General features: G+C 40.7%; 1 protein-coding gene across 2 annotated transcripts in view; it reads right to left on the bottom strand.

The window, feature by feature from the left end:
- Positions 1 to 24474, bottom strand: part of LOC118231069 (serine/threonine-protein kinase Nek4-like) — a 56609-nt gene that overhangs the window by 9798 nt on the left and 22337 nt on the right. The window contains exons 1-7 of one of the 2 annotated variants that reach the window (XM_035424523.1): positions 14868 to 15031; positions 9711 to 9860; positions 7071 to 7149; positions 5705 to 5808; positions 4759 to 4842; positions 793 to 860; positions 75 to 161 (exon numbers count right to left, since the gene is read on the bottom strand). In XM_035424523.1, coding sequence (XP_035280414.1) covers positions 75 to 161; positions 793 to 860; positions 4759 to 4842; positions 5705 to 5808; positions 7071 to 7149; positions 9711 to 9851 — 563 coding nt within the window. In that variant the 5' untranslated portion in view covers positions 9852 to 9860; positions 14868 to 15031. Of the gene's footprint in view, positions 1 to 74; positions 162 to 792; positions 861 to 4758; positions 4843 to 5704; positions 5809 to 7070; positions 7150 to 9710; positions 9861 to 14867; positions 15032 to 24474 lie in introns of those variants that run through there. The other variant, XM_035424524.1, reaches the window with a different exon arrangement.

Genomic DNA, 24474 nt, shown 5'->3' with positions numbered 1-24474 from the left:
TAGTATTATTGCTCAGCTTTAGTGATAATAATTCATTGCTTTTGTACATAGTGTTATTCTACACTGTACTGTACCTTTTACTGCTGTATGGTTCTTCCATAATTCTTTCTGGACTCCGGTAACAAAATGTTCCCACAACTGTTCTTGCATAGCCTGAAGATCTGAACAGCCCAAACATTTAAAAAGAAAAAGAAAATTATGGTAATTAGTAGTGGTCACAAAGGAAGCTGTATATCCAAAGAGTGCTGTCCTGCTTGCACTATCTCTGTAAGCATATCATATTCACATATTCAGCATATCATAATGTTGATCCAAAAGGATGTTTTGCAGCTGAGCACTGTCTCTGTATCACACCTGCTGACTCCCTGTCAGCACAGTAATCAGTCTGTTTTACTTTGAGGGTCTGATAAGAGGCAGATTTTTGTCAACTGACCTACACAGCCAACACAGGAACCACAGACAGCACAGACAGCATAAACAGGACTGACTGCACCGGCAGCACAGACAGCATAAACAGCACAGACAGCACAGGCATAAAATGATAGAAAATTCCACACTAAAGCTATACACCAAAAAGGCATTAGAGGGATTAGAAATACAGTCATTTCCCAGCCACTATCTTTAAGCTTGCGTGGATCAGAAATACTTAATTACAGCAGCAATGCACATGTCCCTGAACATCTGAAGTTTGGTTTTGATATTACATAAATTTATACGCTCCTGTCTAATCTTAAAGGTTGTTCATAAATATTTTTCATCTTCTTTCTCCAGTATAGCACAGTGAAAAAGTACCTTTCAAGGGGCTTTGCCAGTCCAAAGTCTCCCAAGCAAATCCTCCCATATTTGTCCAAGAAAATGTTCTAAATGTAAATAACATTGTGTAAGGCTACAGGCACAGAGCACAATGCAGTGAGAGCAAACATTACAGTAAGAGAAACAACACCACTGTATCTCACGTAGCACAGTTATGAAACCATTCTGTGCTCTTGGGAGATTCTGCTGATTTGGAAACTTTCTGAAAATATTCTGACAAACACAACTGATGCTGTAAATACACAAATCAAAGTGATATACAAAAATTATACAAATTCTTCAATGAATTACTTCAGGAATTTGTGAAATAAAAACATCTATTTTTCAAGACTTTATCCTGGAATGTGTTATAAAATAAACAGCCCTTTGAACTTGTTTGACTGCAACATGCAGAGAATAAAAGACAAAATTTTAGCTACTCCTTTTTTTTTTTAACACTTTCCTTTATTTAAATCTGAGACACATTGAGAGCAGATGCCCTCTTTTACAAGTGTGCTGAATGTACATAAAATACAACTATTAGAAAGGAAAATAAGTAGCATGGAGTAGAATAAATATTTTAAAAAACAAATCATATAGTAATTTAAAATACTAATAAAAGACAGAATAAAGTAAATTTAATTTAAATAATTAATGTCTTTTAAGTCACTATCTATCGCTGCATTGGGTAACACAATGGTGATTGAGCCTATTTTTATATTTATTTATACTATTATTATTATTATTATCATAATTCATCATTAAAAAACTTGGTGTCTATGGCGACATTCCCGGGAAAAAATCACAAGCGGCGCACAGTTAGCTACGCGTTTTTCATCACCCATCAGTGGTTGGTCCGCCAGAGAGGGTAGGCGGAACTAACGCAATAGGCTCGCTCTTCAACTCACTTGTGTGTGAGCGGAGTACTGTTTTTTCCGGTGTCTGCATGCGTTACAATAACAGAGAAAGGGGGGGTTGGGGAGTTATGGAACCCTAAAAAGTTTTTGTGTAACATGAGAGATCATATTATTTGTTGATGTAGATTTCGTATTACATTTAATGACAATGTAACTTTACTAAATTACATAGCTATTTGCACAGCTAACGCTAGCTACCGGACCATGTCAAGAAAGACAACATTAGTTTAGACAACGTTGCGCACAGTATCCATCTCTCATATCAGGTAACGTTGCGTTAGCTAGCTAGCTAATGTAATTAACACAATCTAATGTCGGCGAACAATTAGAAAAAAACCCGGTACCAACCTCGCAAACCGTCTCTCGAATGCAATGCTACCTTGTTGCAACGTTGCAGTGTAGCTAACTAAAGGCCAGTCCAGATCAATGATTCGCAATGAGACTGGGTGCAACCTGCAAAATTCCGAGACGTCTGATTGTAAATGTTCTAAAACTGCACTTGGCTATTTGACAAGGACGGTCTTTTAAAACCTGAGGGCAGGCAACGGCTCTGCTACTAGCCAGTTCACATCCCTGCAATTTTCTCTGCAACATTCTAAAACCGTTTCGCCTCGTTGCGAATCATTGATCTGAACTGGCCTTAACGTTACCGTTATTTACATTGCCATCGAGTTCATCAATATATTATAATGATCGGAATAAAGCCGGGGTATGTGGAGCAGAGCCTGGTCTGATTTCTGAAGATGTCATGCAGGAAAAAACTAAATAAAAGAATACGGCAGTATGGATTAGCATTGTTATTATTTTATTACGCTTTCTCATATGTTCCTTCAGCCTTTATGCCCTTTTTGATGAAATCTCCTTTGTTTTAGTTTTATTCTTCTTGTTCTGATTGCTAATTTAACACCCAGCTCAGCTTTATTCTCGAACAGTTTAGCTAGCAAAACAGAAACACCAGAGGTAACATTTTGCAAGGCAGTTGTTTCAAAAATACCACACAACAATCATTCACGAAAAAGACTGCTTATTGTGCACGAGATACATAATTGCACGAGCCACAGCGAATCCCGCAAATTCTTCTCTGCAGTGTAAAGATGTTCATACCGCAAAAGGTGGATAAAGAACGTTTGCAGAATTGATCATCACTAATTCTACCCCAGGTTTGCTACGGCATTTTAACCCGGCTCGGCAGTGTAAAGACATCTTGAGTTAGCCTAATGTTAGACAACGAATGAGTATGTACATAACGTTACTTTTATAACAACCGTTTTTTATTCAGTAAATACTAAGTGTTATAGTTGGCGTGCCAACTGACTGATGTCACACAGGCGACACTGGTTGGATCTGGTTGGATCTATGGGAAGTGAGGTCCAAAAACACACCTGCAATTACCGCTTCTCGCCATTGGCACCGCCATAGAGAATGAAACTGAAATCTTTGAGATTGTCACTTTAAATAACCTAAAACATCATAAAACATTTAGTTCCAGTGAACGCAAATCTTAATGCAGTGACATTCTAGACGATTCTGTGCTTACAACTTTGTGGCAAAAGATTGGGGTAGGTTCTGTTTCGGCATGACAATGCACAAAGCATTTGAATAGGCTGTGATCATGGACGTATTGCATGGGAAAGCCCCCAAATTAGCAAATCGCTGTACGCTGGGCTGCGACTTCCGCTGTAGACTGGTCGACGCAGGCAGGTGTAACCGGCACCAATCACAGACTACGCTGACGCCAACTGCAAGAGCTGCACCAAAATAGCAGAGTGCCGCTCAATCTTGACCGACACCGCCCCAACAGCGGCTGTCCTCCCACTTTGGCACATGGCAAGTCGCAAAAATGGCAAACAGTAAGTGGAATACCACCTTGCCTGTTAAATGGCTGGTGAAGCTGGCAGTATACTCAGTAAGAAGAAAGAACTTCAGGATTGAGAACCACCGGCGAACATGTCCACGAACACCGCTGTCGGTATACTCAGTGAGAACACAGAACCGTTTAAAGTCACTCCACGCTGCTGGGGCGTGAGTAATTATGAATAATAACGAGCAGCTAATAACCGGGTCTGGAATCTCAACCAGACCTCCGTCTCGCGGCTACGCCATGGATGTATAAAGAGAAGGGCTACGCGAGATCACAACACAAAACAAAAAGTTTAAAGTGGCTTTAGTTTATCTAGCTATGCAAAAGAAGAAAAAAAGGCGAAGATGGTACGCTCCCCCTCTAAATCAGAGTAGGACGGAGAATGGAGAGTTTTGTCTGTACATTCGGCAAATGCGAGTTTAGACGAGGGGGTCCACTTTCTCTTATTTCCAAATGTGTGCTAGGCGTTTTGATGACTTGTGAAACGAGTAGCACCATTCATAAAACATGCGGGAACTCACAGAATTCCCATACCTACAGAAGAGAGATTGGCGTTGACTCTCCGTACATTAGCATGTGAAGTCAGCCCTCTGAACTCTCAACCGTGACATAACCAACCATGTGATATTTAGACCAACAGCTGAGAGGGGGAGGTTGGAGAACAAGAAGTTTTCCAAAAGTTCTCCCTGGAGGCCGTCGCACACTGCACCGTACAAACACACAACACCGTGTCTTTTTGTCCTTCAGTTGTTCTCATTGCTTCGTTTTTCTCAAAAAGTTAGACTTCTTATGAAGTATACTGCCTACTTAACACGCCATGCACCAACCGAAAAACAGAGCCCAGAATGTTTTATGATTGAGTGGAATTTCTTTGAATTGGACTGAACTGAATTCTGCTTCCTGTGATTCAAATTCTATTTCTAATTATACTTCCTGTGGGGGTGTGGTCAATTCAGTTCCAATTCCAGCTCATGAATCGAATGAATTAAAATTCCAAAATTCTGAATTGAGCACAAACCTGATCCTATATACACTGGAATCTGTGCAAAACAGTTAATGTGCAACTAATCTTCCTCAGACCACTGCTTTTACCACAGCAACCTATCATTGTTCACATTGTGGTATCATAGAAACCTATGAGTGCTTACACTGTGGTATCATAGCAACCTATCAACCTGCAGCCTGTACCTCTGGCTTGATGTCTCTGTGCAGAATTTTCTTCTCATGCACATACTCCACAGCCAAGCAAATCTCCACAAACCAGGCCAGGATCTGTGCAAAAAACAAACATTTCATGTATGTTAATAATGAACCCCAGAAGGAACAGGGTTCATACAGGAGCTAAATATGACATATGTAAGGGCTGCTGGGGGACGCATACTGTAAAGGCTTCAAGTGCATAGATGGGCACCACTATCTGGTATCTGTTAAGGCTCTATTACAGTGTGTGGATGGGCCCCATGGTCTGGTATCTGTTATGGCTCTATTACAGTGTGTGGATGGGCCCCATGGTCTGGTATCTGTTAAGGCTCTGTTTCAGTGTGTGGATGGGCCCCATGGTCTGGTATCTGTTAAGGCTCTATTACAGTGTGTGGATGGGCCCCATGGTCTGGTATCTGTTAAGGCACTGTTCCAGTGTGTGGATGGGCCCCATGGTCTGGTATCTGTTAAGGCACTGTTCCAGTGTGTGGATGGGCCCCACAGTCTGGTATCTGTTAAGGCTCAGTTCCAGTGTGTGGACGGGCCCCATGGTCTGGTATCTGTTAAGGTTCTGTTCCAGTGTGTGGACGGGCCCCATGGTCTGGTATCTGTTAAGGCTCTGTTCCAGTGTGTGGATGGGCCCCATGGTCTGGTATCTGCTAAGGCACTGTTCCAGTGTGCTAGTGCCACATGGCTGGTAGCCTTGCAGGGTGATGCTAATATGGCTTTGGTATCACTGAATAAGAATCAGTGGTTGACATCATGTGCTGCAGAGGAGAGCTCTTGCTCGTCTGTGCACTCCTGAATCCAGTGAAGGGTAGCAGCAGCTCTGCAGTGTGAGCTGGACTGGGCATTCCCTCAGGGAACAGGGAGAAAAGGGGGAAAACTACTACTACATCTTTAACAAAATAAACATGTCGCTGAACTCGCTTACCTGATCTTCTGGGAAATATTCACCAGTATCTTTCTGCTTTATAATTTCCTGAGAAAGATTCCCACCCTCACAATACTCCATCACTATGTTCACATTCATATCATCTGTAAAGAGAAAATAATTTTCCTGTTACTTGATTGGTTTCCTCAGTAGGATTAATATTTCTTAGGATACATAACACAGTAAAATTTGACAAAGTATAATTGTTTTAAAGAAATAAATATATGTGGTCTCCCAGTTATATAACCAGTCAAATGAACTGCAGCTGTCATGTTCTGACAAAATCAAAGACAAAATGACCTATTTTTCTGTGATGGCTGGGTGTTCCACTCTTATGGTGTTGTTTATTACTGTATGACAGTCTCTGGCTAGCAGTAATTTAATTTTATTGGCATTCTGTGTCTGGGTTATGGTTTTACCACAATATCATGATATATATATAGTATAGATGCACTTGTACGTCGCTCTGGATAAGAGCGTCTGCTAAATGCCTATAATGTAATGTAATGTAATATTGTCCATAAAGAATGCTTTAAGCCTAAAAGGTGCGAAAATGATCTGTAAATTATATCAAAGCGACAACTATATAGTGGTATGCAAAAGCATGGGCACTCCTGGTCAAATTGTGTGTTTTATAAAATATCTAGGAAGCCACTATTTGGTCAAACCTTGGCAAACCAAAATGAACGTTTTGGAACATTAAGAAAGAGAGCCCTGGTGAGCTCAGAAATCAGAAAGAGCCTGGTTAGCCAAGGAAGACCTCTAAAGTTCATGACTAACAAATTCTCACCATAATGAAGGAAAACCCCTAAACACCTGTCCATCATCAGAAACACTCTTCAGCAGGCAGGTATTGATTCTGCAGAAAGCTTCATACAAAAAACTACAGAGGCTATAGTGCGAGATGCAAACCACTAGTTAGCCGCAAAAACAAACAAACAAAAAAAAGTACCTGCAGTACTGGAAAAATGTGTTGTGAATACATTTTTTTTTTTTTTTGGGGGGGGGGGGGGTTCCTTTATTTGATAGAACAATGTAGAAAGACAGGAAGAATTAGGAGAAGAGAGAGGGAGAGAAATGTGACAAAAGTCAGCGGTTGGATTCAAACCGCCAACGTCACAGTTCGCACTGAGCATGTGGTTAGCGCTCTACAGGCTGCGCCACTAGAGGCCCAAGATCCAAGCCTCCCTCATCTGTGAAACATGAAGGTGGGGGTGTTTTGGTTTGGCATGTATAGCTACCACAGGTACTGGCTCACTTGGATTTTTAATGATTGATTTAAAAGTGCACAATAATGTGGGTGATAATTAAATTAATGTTTGATTATTAATGATAAATTCTGTGAATTGTTTTATTGTTATACTACCTTCAAAATGCTCCAGGTACTGAACAATGAATGGGTGTTTTAAACCTTGCAGCACAGTCACTTCATGCATCACAGAATCCTGAAAAGCGAAAACATAAGGCTGTGAGCAGTGAAATAAACATTTTTATCCACGTATTAATTAGACTATTTTGGTTAAACCTGAGGTATTCTGGAGTAGGTTTGATGTCAGACTTAATTCAGATTTTAAACTTGTTTTAATCATGTCAGTGTGACAGATTTTGTCCAACAAAAAAAAAAAACCAGTGGCCTCATTTATAAAACAGTCTTAAAAAATAAAATAAAAAAAATCCACTTTGTCATGGATATGATCGTATCACAATGGAAAGTTTACACTTGATGTAAACTTACTACCTGCTGGACATGTGGAGGTACTGCACATTTCAGGACTGCATGCAAATCCCCAAAGTAAAATGTGCTTTTAAGAACATTTAACAGCAAGTACATTTTAGGCATGAGGAATGCAAGAATAATAAAAAGATCAGACTATCTGGTATGGATGTGGTTTTTTTCTGGATACAACTGCTGGCTATTGCATAGCAATATCTGTAGTCAAAGAAACGCATTGCATATTTTAGCTGAATGTGTACAGTGTGATCTTAAAGCTGCTGCAAGATAGGCTGGACTCCTAAGCATAGGTCCCTCCCCTGAGTCCACCCATCCATTCATTATCTATACCCGCTTATCCTGGGCAGGGTCCATCCATTATCTATACCCACTTATCCTGGGCAGGATCCATCCATTATCTATACCCACTTATCCTGGGCAGGGTCCATCCATTATCTATACCCACTTATACTGGGCAGGGTCCATCCATTATCTATACCCACTTATGCTGGGCAGGGTCGTGGGGGGTGCTGGAGCCTATCCCAGCGTGCATTGGGTGAGAGGCAGGAATGCACAAGAATAATAAAAAGATCAGACTATCTGGTATGGATGTGATTTTTTTATGGATACAACTGCTGGCTATTGCATAGCAATATCTGTAGTCAAAGAAACGCATTGCATATTTTAACTGAATGTGTACAGTGTGATCTTAAAGCTGCTGCAAGATAGGCTGGACTCCTAAGCATAGGTCCCTCCCCTGAGTCCACCCATCCATCCATTATCTATACCCGCTTATCCTGGGCAGGGTCCATCCATTATCTATACCCACTTATCCTGGGCAGGATCCATCCATTATCTATACCCACTTATCCTGGGCAGGGTCCATCCATTATCTATACCCACTTATGCTGGGCAGGGTCGTGGGGGGTGCTGGAGCCTATCCCAGCGTGCATTGGGTGAGAGGCAGGAATGCACTCATACCAATGGGCAATTTACAGTCTCCAATCAGCCTATCTGCATGTCTTTGGACTGTGGGAGGAAACCCACGTGGACACGGGGAGAACATGCAAACACCACACAGACTCCACAACTCCACAACTGGCCATACAAACTCCAGGCTGGGATTGCCATTGGCCAGTTCTCCCCAGACGCCCGTGTCTCATTGTGTACTCACAACTCAGCATCATTGGAGACTTGGAGCAGGAGTGCTATCAGTCAGTTGCATTTTAGGAAATTCATCGTCACTTTATTGCTTTGTTTTCTTTTGCATCTTTACTTATTCCAGCTTGTCTGGTTTATCTACTTGCCTCTACTGCAGCAAAAGCAAAGTTATGCAGTGAGTGGATCTGCCTTTGTGTTAATACACAAAGTTAAGCAGGTGTGAAGCCACCATTGGTTTAGAGCCTGATTCACCTTTGCTTTGATTCCTGAAAGTCACACTGAATGGTGGGTTAACTCCTTCCCTCCAGTGTTCTTAACTAAACTCCTACTGAATGGTGAATTCATTGTTTCCACTTCTTCACTCCTGCATCTTTACAACAATGCTCCTGCGCCATTTTACCGCGATACAACACCAAAAACAGTAAGTTTCAGTTTCAGGGCAACCTGCGCTCGGTTCCCCCCGCCCCCACCCTCCGACTACAACGACTGCTACTTGGCTTCCGGATACACATCCGACTCCAACTATGGCTCAGGCCTTGCAAGAATCGTGATTAATCCCAGCTCGGATTGGAATTCAGACATTTCATCCTCTGTGAAGTTGGCCTTCCTTTTGTGGCCCATGCTTGCTATAATCAAAATGATGAAATGCAACCTTATTTAGAGGGAAATGACTGTTATTGGCTGCATTCACGAGACAGAGTAATTGTAAAGCATGTTCATGTAAGTTCAAATTGAAATTCATTTCATGTTTATATATCACAAGTGCATAAGATGCAGATAGTCAGGCTTGAAACCAACATAAGTAACGTTTTTAAAATTAGGCCCCAGGAGACTGGTATGAGACAAGTCTGAGACAGAGATGACACAGGTATGTGATAGGTATAAGACAAGTCTGAGACAGAGATGACACAGGTATGTGATAGGTATGAGACAAGTCTGAGACAGATATGACACAGGTATGTGATAGGTATGAGACAAGTCTGAGACAGGTTTGAGACACGTATGTGATAGGTATGAGACAAGTCTGAGACAGGTATGTGATAGGTATGAGACAAGTCTGAGACAGGTCTGAGACAGGCATGTGATAGGTATGAGACAAGTCTGAGAGCGCTGACACAGGTCTGAGTCACTTACTGATTTATGGAGCCCTTTTATTATGTATTCCTTTCCATCTTTCTCTTTCTTGACCCGCAGAGTCTTACCAAAAGCTCCCTGCTCAATTTCTTCAAGCGGGATGTATCCATGCTGCCTCAGGATACTTTTTGCGTTTCCCATGACGCTTTACTGCACAAATACAATGATAAGGACATCAGGTTAATTATGAACCAACAGCCCATTATTAATTGTCATCATGACATGGAGTTTGTAGACCCCCTTTTCATACTCAAAACATGAGGTCAGAAAATACTAAGTGCATGTCTACGGAATTTAAAATTGTGTGGCCCCACACAGAGGTATGGTCACAGCTGTGAAGTATTGTAAACACTACAGCTGCGGCCCATTACCCAATCATTGGGCTCTACCACACAGCCGTAAGCAGATACACCCCCCAATCTCTACCACACAGCCGTAAACAGATACACCCCCCAATCTCTACCACACAGCCGAAAACAGATACACCCCCCAATCTCTACCACACAGCCATAAGCAGATACACCCCACAATCTCTACCACACAGCCATAAGCAGATACACCCCCCAATCTCTACCACACAGCCGTAAGCAGATACACCCCCCAATCTCTACCACACAGCCGAAAACAGATACACCCCCCAATCTCTACCACACAGCCGTAAGCAGATACACCCCCCAATCTCTACCGTACAGCCGTAAGCAGATACACCCCCCAATCTCTACCACACAGCCGTAAACAGATACACCCCCCAATCTCTACCACACAGATACATTACATTACAGGCATTTGGCAGACGCTCTTATCCAGAGCGACGTACAACAAAGTGTATAACCATAACCAGGAACAAGTGTGTCGAAAACCCTAGAGAGAACTACTGTTCCAAGTGCAGGGAACAACTGCACAGTTTAACTAGGACCCTGTAGGTTAATCTGATTAACACTAACACAAACAAGAACAGCAACAATGCAGTCTATGCAAAAAATACAAGCAGTAGTTAAGACACAAGTGCATTAACTAAGGCAACTACGAAACAGCTACCTAGATACACCCCCTAATCTCTACCACACAACCGTTAAGTGGCTCAGGTTAAGTACCCAAATACTGGAGACTGACTTGAGTAAAGAAAAGTACACATTTTGTGTTGTTTGAAGGGAGGTGGACTTGTTGAGAGAGAGATAGATGGGGCAGCATGGCTGATTGGCTGAGATGTGGAAAGGCAGAGGTGTGACAGCAGGATCAGATTTATGTATTAAAGTTACCTTTTGTTGTTTTAAGCAGGGCTAAACACTATGAAATTATCAATTTGAATCTGTCGACCGGGGGGGTTTGAATACCACATGGGGGCCCCCTGGTGGCCATGGGGACCCTAAGCAGCCGCTTAGTTCGCTTATGCCTCGGGCCGGCCTGCCAGCCAGTTGCAATCTCCACCTTCTAGTGAAATATTTTCCATGTAACGACTCCAAATCGTACCATGTTGTACATTCCAATGATCAGGCCTCAAGAACCCTGATCTAAACAGACATTAAAATATTCACTCATTGATTTAAATTAAATATTACAGATTGCATTCAAACTCAAAATCAAAGGAATATGGTCCTTGTGCAGCATCATTTAGTCATGCAGTGGGTCTCCCACAGGCAATAAAGTAATAAAACTTTCCAGGGAAAGAATTCTACAACATTGTATACATTGAGAGACCTCTAGTGTGGTCCTAATCGTCCCAAAGGCATTCCCATGGCCTTTGTAAAGGGAAAGGGAGACAAATAAACAGTGAGGAACATAACATTACACACAGAGTAAGTTTGCCGGTTTCCTAAGGTGGCAATCTAAAAACTAGGTATCTGACTACTATTCATTATATCACCCCTGACCTCACCCCATGTTAAAACTCAGGACTAGATCTGTACACTTAAACCAAAAGATGCTGTGGTAACCACACAATTCATTGATAACTGGTTGGCAACTCAGCTATATCACAGGCTTTTCATTAAGGCAGCTGGCTAGCTACTGTAACTACATCCAGTGCATCAGCCAGAAGAGGATGGGCTACCTCTCTATAGTTGGATTTCTCCTGATATTTCTCCCCGCTGGGTAGATCTTACCACACTGGTTTTTGGGGGTTCAGGTCAGATCTTTAAAAATGACTAGGCTTTAGGATTAGGCCTGGATACGATGGAGATTAGTTGGTTAGCCCTTTTTTGCGTACTAAAAACGTGTTTACTTGAGTATATCTCCAAATCCAAAAGTATCAGCTCAGGTACAGTATATCATGTTACATTACAAGGATATGTTGTATGGAGTAACCACATCATAAAGCCATGCCAATAGGACATACTGTACCATTGTTGAAATGGCTGAATAAAACCATTTTACATTGATGACACTGCACCCAAAAGGCACAGAGCAATGTGTAAAATTATTGTTTCCCATTGAAAAGCCAATGATCGTGAAAAATGTTGCTGTAGCTTGTTGTAGCCCTCTCATGGTGTTCGTTGGTACAGCTGTAAGTTTAGCTGAGTTCACTGTTAACACTACTCTTGTCCCTTTTCCCATGGTCGGGGATGAGAGTGGTGGATAGACTCTGTGCTTCATCCCATGATATAAGTAAACTGCAATAAACTATGGTGAAGCACAATGCATATGCAATATTGTATGATGAAGTACTCTTGGTTGAATTGCTGCTCTTTTTGCTCAATTACTTGTGTCTGACACGCACTTCCTGTTTGTGGTGGAAAGAGTGAAGGAGGAATCTGGTAGTGTTCAGAAAAGTTTGTTACAGGATTGCTTTGTGCTTTGAAGTGTGTATTTAATACTAGTTTGAAAAATATATTATAAATAAGACGGATTTGCACCTAAGGTGAAAATCTTTGTAGCTGTTAGAGGACAGGGGAGATTTGGGGGGTTTCCACTTTTATTCCTCTGTTAAGCACTCGGCTAGCAACCTAGCCAGTTAGCTAATTTGGCCACCTTCTTGATGACCAGAGTTTTCTTTTTTTGTGGTTTTTTCTGACCCTCAGGGGCAAAATATAATTGCAGTTAGTTTGCCCTTATTGTTACATGCTAACATTAGCTGTAGTTTTAAAAATGAATTCTTGTGTAATCAGTGTTTCCTGTGGAATTGATCTCTTGGTGTGGTGGTGGGTGTCCGAAGGGGGGGGGGGGGGGGGGGTTGTAGCAGAGGCGAAAAAGTTTAAGACTATGAAAACATAACCTCTTGAGTCTTCTTAAAGGTTTTTTTTTAAATATTTAAATATCTATCTTTTAGCTCTGACGAGCTCTTGATACAAGGAATAGCAGTTTTCAAGAGATAAAAAGTAGTAAAGTAGTTTTAGGTGTACATTAAAACCATAAAAGGTTTGTTAACCCTTGTATTGTTTGTAAATATTGAAGCAAAATAGGCCTGTATTTTGAGTTATAGTGGGGTGAGAACAATTAAAAGAGCACATTGTCCATCTAGAAGTTCTATCTTCAAGAATAGAGGACTATATAACCAAAACTGATACTCAAAAAAAGTTACATATTGCACTTTAAAAAGGACATTCTTCTGCTAAATTAACTCAATTTACCATGGACAAAACAGTACTTAGAATGTTTTATCTTTTTATTTAACAGTATAATTTGAGCTGGGTCCACATTAAAAGCCCTCTCTCTCTGTCTCTCTCACACTCAATGACAGAGTTTACATGCATTGTCCATGTAAAAAAAGGAAAAAGTGAGAAAAATGGCTTTAAAGATTCTCTTCTGTTACATTCTAATTCTACTGAGAAGCATGATACAAAAATGTCCTAACTAACTTAGATGCTTGATTAATGTCTTTTTTATTAGCTAGTGTTATCTGTATTCATTTCTGGACACTGCAGCAGCTTGTGAGACTGCTCCTCTCGTTATCATCATAATCGTCATTAGAATGCAGCCCTCAGCTGTAGCAACTGTAGCCTAACTCAGTTTTGCTAGCGCACTACATTCACAAAACCTTAGAAATAAACCCTTTCCCTTTCGTTTTCATGGAAAAAAATGACCATGTTGTAGTATGGAAATGGAAGTAGTTGAATCACTCAAACATTTTAAATGCCCTCAAAAAACTTTTTTTTAAACTTGTGCTGTTTTGGCGATTTGCCAACAATTTTCGGCCGCGACATCCGACGGGTTTCTCCGGGTCACCATTTTAATCAGATGTATTGTACCATTATAACAGCAGCTCTAGATAAATAAAAAAGGGTAGGCACGTAGGCTACGTAGCTCAACTGGAACAGGTTTCGCTTCGGCTCAGACAAACACCCCCCCTCCCCCCCTTCGGACACCCACCACCACACCAAGAGATCAGTTCCACAGGAAACACTGTTGCATATCTCTGTCTGTTCAGTTAGTGGTTAATCCTCATTCACCAATCATAAGCAAGTACCCGTGTTGTTAGGCAGAATTTCAAAATGTAGGTTTCTAGCCCTGCAGAAATGTATTATATCAAGTAATCTTTGTCTAACATAATTACTACACTGAGTATTTCACCTGAATATTTGCAAACCGTTTAATTTGATTTAGTGATGGGAATGAGTTCTGCTAAAACAAAGTATGAGGAATGACCACTTAATTGTTTAATTAAAGACAAAATCTGGGCTTACAGTCATTACCACGTGTGATCAAGAAGATTCAAATACATTTTTACTGACGAAAATGGCTCCGTGAAACAACAACAGAAGAAAGGGTACAGATAAAAAGTTTTAAAAGTTTAAAGAGACATACACTTCTTTAAGTACAGTGTTTGTGCCAGTACTGTTGGTACAAAGCTCACTGTGTGTCCAGCTGCACAGCAGAGTAATCTTATCAATCATTATTACAAGTAAGTAGACTGAAATCAGTAGTGTAACAGATACACACCCAGGTATATGTCTAGGTGAGTTTAAAAAAAATAATGTACTCACTGTAGATTGAGCGATTTTCTTCCAGAAGTAGTTTGACTGCCAGGTGGGAATCTGATTGCTATTTTCTTTTTATTAAAACAATGACAGCAGTTCACAACAATGAAGAAGTTCACAACCGACTGTCACTGGGTAGCAAGCTATACAATTGTAACATAATCTTACTGCTGTTAGATATCCACCTGCAATTTCTCTGAGAAACTTGAGATTTAAAAGTAATAATATAAATTGTAAATTGTACCTTGCTATGGTGGTTAGTTTGACCCTTTTCTCCTCAGGTCCCTATCAGCTGATCCCTCTGTGGTCAGTGTTTCTCTTCAAATGAACAGCAGATGAGCTGGCTGGCTGGTTAGGTCCTCACTTTCACTTTCAATTAATAGTACCTGATATGAAATTTATCTGATGAAAAACCTGTTTTCAATCTACAATAAAATGGCAAGTTACTCACACATGCAGAGTACTGTCTATAAGTCATTCATTCAAACTGGCAAACTCTAGGTCTCCCATTAATGTATGTATGTACAATATTTATTTTACAATCATTATTTATTTTAAGGGGAGGCACCACCATGAAAAACAATGATTTTGATTCCATATGTCAATTTTGATATTTTTTTATATTTTGCTTCTATAACTTCTATAGTTTCATAAAACGAACAAACTACAGGTAAATAATCGTTATAAATAGTTAATTTAGATGATAATATAATGCCATCGCCAAGAACACGAAGCATAAATAAGCTTATGATAGCATCTTTTATGATTAAATGCCTGTAAAAACGAAAAACTGTATATTGCCCCTAGGTTATTCAGTTTGTCTCAACTTTAACAATAGATACAGCTACATAATTTTACATACTGCTTCTTAAATGTTATAGCAAGGGCATGTCAGAGGCTTTTATTGATATGTTTTGTCGTCTTCATTTCATGTGGCATTTTTCAGTAAAAATAGGTTAAAAAACGTTTTTCTCAGCATGTACATATTGTTTTTTGGAATTTTGACAAAAGCCTCTGACAAGCCCTAACTATTGAGTTATTGATCACATTTTTAAAAAAAGTTCAGATTTTATCTGTTGAGCTTAAATATTGAATACCTTATATGCTAATTAGCGCATATTTAATGAGCAAATCGCTCATTCGCATGTTTTAAAATAAAAAAATTAAAAGTTCCAAAGGAAAATGCACTTCCAGTGAGCTACAAGGGAAGTAGATGTCAGGACTACAAACTATTGCTGTTTTAAATGTGCTTGCACTTGCATATATGTCCATTTTGTGTCTGTACCCAATGTTTTTATTAGCTGATGTACCTAAATGTCCAATGGAGAGACATATTCTTTGTGGGCTTGGGGCATTTGAGATGATGTAATCAGGCAGGAAAAAGAAAAAGAAGAAGAAAAAAGGAAAAAATGCAAAATCCCCTTAGTTTGGGGCTTTATTGTTTGGACGTGTCAGAAGGTACAGAATTTAATGTTTTCAAGGGCTCAGAGTCTGTGGTCATTGTGGTTGTTTCAGTAGGGAACACTGAAAATTGCTAAACACTTAGTGCTGTATAGGTATAGGGCATGCCGCCCCACCAAGCCGTAACTTGGCAGGATGGCATATCTGCCATCCCAATCAAGTCTTTATGTTGGATCGAACCAGTTTAACAAGAAAGGACCTCAGTGAGTAAACTGAGCAAACTTGCTGAGCAAACCTGCTGTCCACGATGGTTAAATTTGATTATATTTGTTTCCCAACAGGCATTTAGCACTGTTTGCCTATTGTGAATAATGAAGGAGGTGGCTCTATTTGAGACATTATAAGCTACTGAGTCTCCGCACACAGAGAACTGTACAACACTGTTATTAATCTATAAACACAGAGAACTGTACAACACTGTTATTAATCTATAAACACAGAGAACTGTACAACACTGTTATTAATCTATAAACACAGAGAGCTGTACAACACTGTTATTAATCTATAAACACAGAGAGCTGTACAACACTGTTATTAATCTATAAACACAGAGAGCTGTACAACACTGTTATTAATCTATAAACACAGAGAGCTGTACAACACTGTTATTAATCTATAAACACAGAGAGCTGTACAACATGCCAGTGCTCGGTTTACCTACATCTACCACCTATCGAGCACCATATCAAGCCTGGTCTTGAAAACTCCCAGATTTTCTGCCTCTACTACATGACCTGGCAAACTATTCCACACAGTAAATACTCCATGTGAAAAAATGCTCCCTAACTCACCTTTTGTTTATTACCATTTATGCCCCCTAGTTTTTGACATTGAGAAATTAGACTATAAACACTTAAGGAAACCTCAATGAGCCTCTCCTAATACTATTGCATTTTGACATAGTTTGTATCATTTAAGTGATCTCTTAATAACATTGATGGATATTTTTAACATTATCTTATTTGTATATATATTTCATGATAAAGTGGGAGACGAAATGCATGCAGTGTTTATTCATAGCTGCTCTGTAATTTCAGCCCTAGACACGGTGTTAATCAAACTGTTTCCAGCCCTGGACACGGTGTTAATCAAACTGTTTCCAGCCCTGGACACGGTGTTAATCAAACTGTTTCCAGCCCTGGACACGGTGTTAATCAAACTGTTTCCAGCCCTGGACACGGTGTTAATCAAACTGTTTCCAGCCCTGGACACGGTGTTAATCAAACTGTTTCCAGCCCTGGACACGGTGTTAATCAAACTGTTTCCAGCCCTGGACACGGTGTTAATCAAACTGTTTCCAGCCCTGGACACGGTGTTAATCAAACTGTTTCCAGCCCTGGACACGGTGTTAATCAAAACTGTTTCCAGCCCTGGACACGGTGTTAATCAAACTGTTTCCAGCCCTGGACACGGTGTTAATCAAACTGTTTCCAGCCCTGGACACGGTGTTAATCAAACTGTTTCCAGCCCTGGACACGGTGTTAATCAAACTGTTTCCAGCCCTGGACACGGTGTTAATCAAACTGTTTCCAGCCCTGGACACGGTGTTAATCAAAACTGTTTCCAGCCCTGGACACGGTGTTAATCAAACTGTTTCCAGCCCTGGACACGGTGTTAATCAAACTGTTTCCAGCCCTGGACACGGTGTTAATCAAACTGTTTCCAGCCCTGGACACGGTGTTAATCAAACTGTTTCCAGCCCTGGACACGGTGTTAATCAAACTGTTTCCAGCCCTGGACACGGTGTTAATCAAACTGTTTCCAGCCCTGGACACGGTGTTAATCAAACTGTTTCCAGCCCTGGACACGGTGTTAATCAAACTGTTTCCAGCCCTGGACACGGTGTTAATCAAACTGTTTCCAGCCCTGGACACGGTGTTAATCAAACTGTTTCCAGCCCTGGACACGGTGTTAATCAAACTGTTTTCCAGCCCTGGACACGGTGTTAATCAAACTGTTTCCAGCCCTGGACACGGTGTTAATCAAACTGTTTCCAGCCCTGGACACGGTGTTAATCAAACTGTTTCCAGCCCTGGACACGGTGTTAATCAAACTGTTTCCAGCCCTGGACACGGTGTTAATCAAACTGTTTCCAGCCCTGGACACGGTGTTAATCAAACTGTTTCCAGCCCTGGACACGGTGTTAATCAAACTGTTTCCAGCCCTGGACACGGTGTTAATCAAACTGTTTCCAGCCCTGGACACGGTGTTAATCAAACTGTTTCCAGCCCTGGACATGGTGTTAATCAAACTGTTCAGACAGTTCAGCACTATCACATTCAAAATATTCTTCAAATCTCAAGACATGTTGGAAAATGTATCTCATAAGAAATACTTCACTACACCAAAGAAACCTCAGATTAGGAAGAAAATTGAGACAGAGGCTAGAAAATGCAGCATTGAGAGCTGAAGGCAAACCCAACAACGCAGAACATGCAGCATCAAGGAATGCAGACCAACCCAACAATGCAGAACATACAGTAGTTTAAATAAGGTCAAATCACAAAACAGTAAAAAGAAATTAAGAGTTTGCCCCTACCAAAAAGTTCATAAAGTATTCCTTAGGTACACTTTTTCTGACCTAAATCCCAGGTAATGTACAGTGCTGTAAAAAGTATTTGACCCCTTCCTGATTTCTTCTATTGTTGCACATTATATTGTTTATTTACTGAATCACGTTGTAAAAAAAAAAAACGTGCATGTGGGAACATTTCACACAAAATACTTTCGGTTATTTCTGTTTGCTCAGGAATGACGAGATAAGTATTCGCGTTGTGTTTATATTTTGTTTGAGTGATAATGAGACATCAGGTTGAATTTGAAACAATTAGTGACAGAATACGTTGGCTGTTCTTGTGCTGTACATGCTAGTTCAATTCTAAGTTCAAGAAGCCTGCAGTTCTCACAGCTGCGATCACTGCCTCATCCCCCATGCAGTTTATTTTACTAATATAAAATAAAATATAAATGGTGTGATGGACAGTGAGATGACGTGTGAAAATACAGTGAAATACAGGCTGAAATACTCAGATCACCTAAAATTAGAAGGATTCTTATATACATTATTTTATATATTGGCAGTGCGAACAGTGCCAAGTGGCTGTCTGCCTCATTTTGAACAGAAACTGTTTTGGGCAGTGGCAGAGCTAAGTTCTGATATGATTACTTTGTGGTCTGTCATGTTTATTTGTAGTGCATTTCTTAACCAAGGCCATAAAAATCAATATTAAAAATTCAAATGTCTTTCACCTTGTTGTGTTTTATGTTTTATCAATAAATTTAGTAAAATTTCCATGTTTTTCAGTTTTTTTTTTTTTTTGGCTTTTCTGTCCAGTTGGCATATTACAGTCTCCGAACATGAATCTACGATAAAATAACAGAAGAAAATTTTGTACTGAAAAAAAAAAATGCAAGACCTGATAGAAAAAAAAGCTAAAATCGTGAGCCCCCCAAATGCTTGATTAGCATAGTTAACCTGCACTGGTCCTGTAGTGATGTTCTTGATTAGTATAGTTAACCGGCACTGGTCCTGTAGTGATGTTCTTGATTAGCATAGTAAACCTGCACTGGTCCTGTAGTGATGTTCTTGATTAGCATAGTAAACCTGCACTGGTCCTGTAGTGATATTCTTGATTAGCATAGTTAACCTGCATTCATCCTGTAGCGATGTTCTTAGTTAGCATAGTTAACCTGCACTCATCCTGTAGCGATGTTCTTAGTTAGCATATTAAACCTACACTGGTCCTGTAGTGATGTTATTAGCATAGTTAACCTGCACTGGTCCTGTAGTGATGTTGTTAGCATAGTTAGCCTGCACTGGTCCTGTAGTGATGTGGAATTTCACTCACAGGCACTCTTTTGTGTCCATGTTCACATATTTACACTCATTCACATGCATGTTCATGCACTCACACACTCATTCAGGCACGCCCAACAGGCACGCTTCTGCTAATGTAGCTGTTAGTAAACGTAGGCCCTACTGTGCCGACATTATGCCAGGGAAGTGCAGCTTCAATAATAGGGGGCTCGAAATTAACTTTTTAACTTGGTAGCACTGGTGCCCCCAACTAACCAAAAAGTTAGGAGCACCCACCAAAATGTAAGGAGCACCAACAATATATGCAATAGCTTTTTTATTGACGGAGTGTAGCACAGTGGGTAAGGAACTGGGCTTGTAACCGAAAGGTCGCAGGTTCGATTCCCAGGTAAGGACACTGCCGTCGTACCCTTGAGCAAGGTACTTCACCGGAATTGCTTCAGTATATATCCAGCTGTATAAATGGATACAATGTAAAATGCTATGTAAAAGTTGTGCAAGTCGCTCTGGATAAGAGCGTCTGCTAAATGCCTGTAATGTAATGTAACTACAATATAACAGTACGGTTTTCAGTTAAACTGTCACGCCTAAAATGTGTCGACTATTCAAGGAATTGCATGTTATGTGTTCAAAGGACAAGGCGCTTCTCGTCACATTAATACCGCTAATTAAATCAACCGCCAGTAAACTGCATCGGAGAAATTAGCTGTTTCAACCGGGTCGCTACACAAAACATTACGTTAACGTTTCAAAAAAAATGTTCGCTTCAAGTTTTCAGTTTTCGATAACGCTAATAAATTGAACATAAACTTTTGTCTTCAGGTAACATTAGTTAACGCGTTAGCTCTCTGTGTCGCGTGACAGTGGAGTGATTGAAGGCTAATATTAAGCAATTTAAAATCAGCATTAAAGGTAAGAATGTCAAGCTCACGATTGGTTAGAAGGGTCACCATCAGCTCACAAGGCACATACTGACTGTACTAACTAGCGAATGTACAGAGGAAGAGACGTTCGACTGGGGAAAAGAAACAAAAAAAAAAGGTCGCACAAATGCTCCCAATTATATTTCGAAGTCGCACAGATTAAATTTCGGGAGCATATGCGACCAAAATGGTCGCAATTTCGAGCCCTGTTTGAGACATTGACAAAAATGTTAAACTATTCGAATTAAAATATGAGAGAATGCATCTAAGTGTGTCTGTCTGGTGTTTATTTGTTTTAGAGAGGCACCATATGTTTCAGATGCAGACCTAATTTTACTTAGTGTTACAATAAATAATTTTAAATCATCCCGCTGAGATAAAGTCATTTGTTTTGGTCATGGAAATTCAGTTAAAGGTTGTGGAGAAGTCATGGAAAAGTCATTGAAAATCATTGGTGAAAAAGTGTATGAACCCTGAAAGTTACAAACTTTTACCCAGTATAACCTGCTTGACATTAGGGCTCATCAGCCATTGTGGCTAATGATTTTCCAAAGTCAGTAGCCACCCAGCATTTTCACAGGCCCTGCCTGCAACACCATTTAGTAACACAGTGTAGAGGAGAATTTAACGGGAAATAAATGCAATTTAAAGAATTATATGGTTACATTCAATTAGATTAAATAGAACATGCTGCATAATGCGGTAAATGCATGTTTATGATTTTTCTAATGTCTATAAAGATACACATCTAACAAAGGATAAAAGAAAAAATGTAAAAAGGAATAAATGAAAATATTTTTCTATACTCTAATACTTTTATTGTGAATTAAATGTATAAAAACCAAACTTCAACTTTAATAAGCTTAAAAGAAGGAATAAATTAATCAACTGGTTTGAAAAAGTAAATATGCATCTATAATTTTTAATATTGACAGTCTGAGTGTAAGATATAAAAGTGTCTTATACGACATGAAATCAAGTGAAGAATTAAATAAATTTATATATCCATGAATATTAAGTGTGTCCTAGTGGAAACGATTTTTGGATCTGAAGAACACTTTAGGATCTATTGAAGCTCTTTTATTCATCCCACCCATACAAATTAATCAAGCTGTCCTGATATGAACTCTGGAACACCTTTTCTCTAAAATCCCCCCACAACGAACTTCTACCTAATCCAACCTCAGCTCATACCAACAAACACACTCACACTCATACACACGTACACTCACATAGATATACACGCACACACACACTCATACACACACGTGCGCGCGCGCACACACACCATCATCATCGGCGATCACTCGGGGTCGAGTGTGACTGTCCTCCTGCAGGGTCCTTGTGGGTCTTCAGGTGGGCGAAGAGGCCGATCCTGGAACCACATATGTCGGTGCAGTGTGGGCAGGGGTGAGTGGTAGTTGTGCGTGTAGTTGGGGCCTTTTTGGTGGAAGATCTCTCCTTTCTGAGTCTGTGCTTGTCCTGTGCAGCACAGCGGAGGTCGTTGTCATAAGCCGCGTTTCCACCGCAGGAACTATACCCCGGAACTAGGAACCTTTTGAGGAACTCAGTGCGTTTCCACCGCAGGAACTAGGGTCTAAATTTAGTTCTGGGGGCTTTGTTTTACCCCCCAAAACGTTCCTGCTCGGGGGGTAGTACTTTCCGAAAGTACAGGAACCTTTTGGGTGGAGCTTGCAGCGCTGAACATTTCTGATTGGTCGAGTACTCGTAGCATTTGTGTTGTATTTATTTTCCGCCATTACCCGCCATGTTTGAAAATATGCAGCGGCAAACCAATTTATTTTCATAATAACTTCAAATCAAACTTGTATGTTATGCGGCGCAGTAGCCTACTTCTTGGTTATAACGTCTTGGAATTATAACGTGTGCTCTTCTGTTCTTTTCTTGCTTTAGTATTCGTTTTATAAAATGCTAAGCATTCGTGCTGGGACAGCATATTACGTAGGCTACCAAAACATTCAAACGGATTAATTCGGTTGCTGAATATTTTCTTCCGGATTTTCTTTGTTAGCCCGTTGTAATTGACTCAAAACGTTTGATACAGTTATGTGAGGTATGCGGTAGTTCTGCATAATTAACATTGGTGATACAGTACAAGCAAACTGGAAATCACCTTCCGCACTTTTTATCCGGGTAAAATAACAGGTTAATTCTAGTAATCTTCGCTTTAGCTTTTTCAGACTGCCGTAATTTTACTCAATTTTACTGCCATTTTTCAATTCCACGAAAAGACCAGGAAGACTATGGACTCATTTATCGTGCATGGTTCGCATCTGGAGGGCACACTTCGCTGCTCGGCTAGCAGTAACTTCGAAGGAAAGCAAACGGTGGCTGTACCACTACTAATTTACATTTTCACGCAAGTCCGAGTTTTCGTTCTATTCTTGTCATTTTGCGATTAGCCTATATGGAATTGACAACGAGAAAGTAATAAAACAGCAAATTGTTTACAACGTGTGCATGTTTTCTGCTGTTAATGAATGTGTTTGAGAGGATATATGAAAATCAATAAATACAAAAGTAACCATATATAGTCATTGTTGGTAACCCGTTGTATATAAGTAGAATAAACCCCTCCGGGCTGTCCCGGTTATTAGAAAATAATGTAGGCTACTTCGGTGGTAGTATAGGGTTACAGAAGAAATCATATGACAGATGGACCGACGACAACGTCAGTGGGCTAATTTGCCTAATCTTCGCGGTACTTTAGACCCCGGTGGAAACGCAGACAACCATTGGCTGAAGGAACCTTTTAGTTCCTGGTAAAGTAGTTCCTGGGACTGAAAGTTCCGGGTAATTTTGGTGGAAACGCGGCTATAGAGTGCAGCTCCTTTACAGACTATATTTCTCCAGGTCTCCCTGTTGGTTTCTGTGTCCTCCCAGGTGTGAATGTCTATGTGGCACTTTTTGATGTTTGCTTTGATGTTATCCTTGTACCTTTTCTTCTGACCTCCTGGGGCACGTCGTCCTACAAGGAGCTGGGAGTATAGGACTTGTTTCAGCAGGCGTGAGTCAGGCATACGGATAACATGGCCAGTCCATCTGAGCTGGTGTTGGGCGATGGTGGCAGTTATGGTGGGGATGTTGGCCTCCTCCAGGACGCTGGTGTTGGTGCGTCTGTCCTCCCAGCTGATCTTAAGGATCTGCTGATGTGCCTCTAGTGCCTTCAGGTGCCTGCTGTATGTGGTCCAAGTTTCTGACCCATACATTAGGGTGGGCAGCGCTACCGCTTTGAAGACCAGGACTTTAGTCCTGGCCTAGAGGTCGCGGTTTTCGAAGACCCTTTTTCTCAGTCTTGAGAAGGCTCTGCTGGCACAGCTGAGGCAGTGGTGGATTTCTTTGTCAATATCAGCTTTGGAGGATAGAAGGCTGCCGAGGTAAAGAAAAGTGATCCACGTTTTCAAGTCTGGTGTTGTCAACGGATATGGCTGGGAGTAGAGCAGGAGTGTTTCTCCCAGGTGGTGGCTGGGGGTAGAGCAGGAGTGTTTCTCCCAGGTGGTGGCACGGATATGGCTGGGGGTAGTGCAGGAGTGTTTCTCCCAGGTGGTGGCACGGATATGGCTGGGGGTAGTGCAGGAGTATTTCTCCCAGGTGGTGGCACGGATATGGCTGAGGGTAGAGCAGGAGTG

The sequence above is a fragment of the Anguilla anguilla genome, chromosome 7 (genome assembly GCF_013347855.1).
Source record: "Anguilla anguilla isolate fAngAng1 chromosome 7, fAngAng1.pri, whole genome shotgun sequence".
Taxonomy (NCBI): Eukaryota; Metazoa; Chordata; class Actinopteri; order Anguilliformes; family Anguillidae; genus Anguilla; species Anguilla anguilla.
This window is presented reverse-complemented; position numbering and strand designations above follow the sequence as displayed.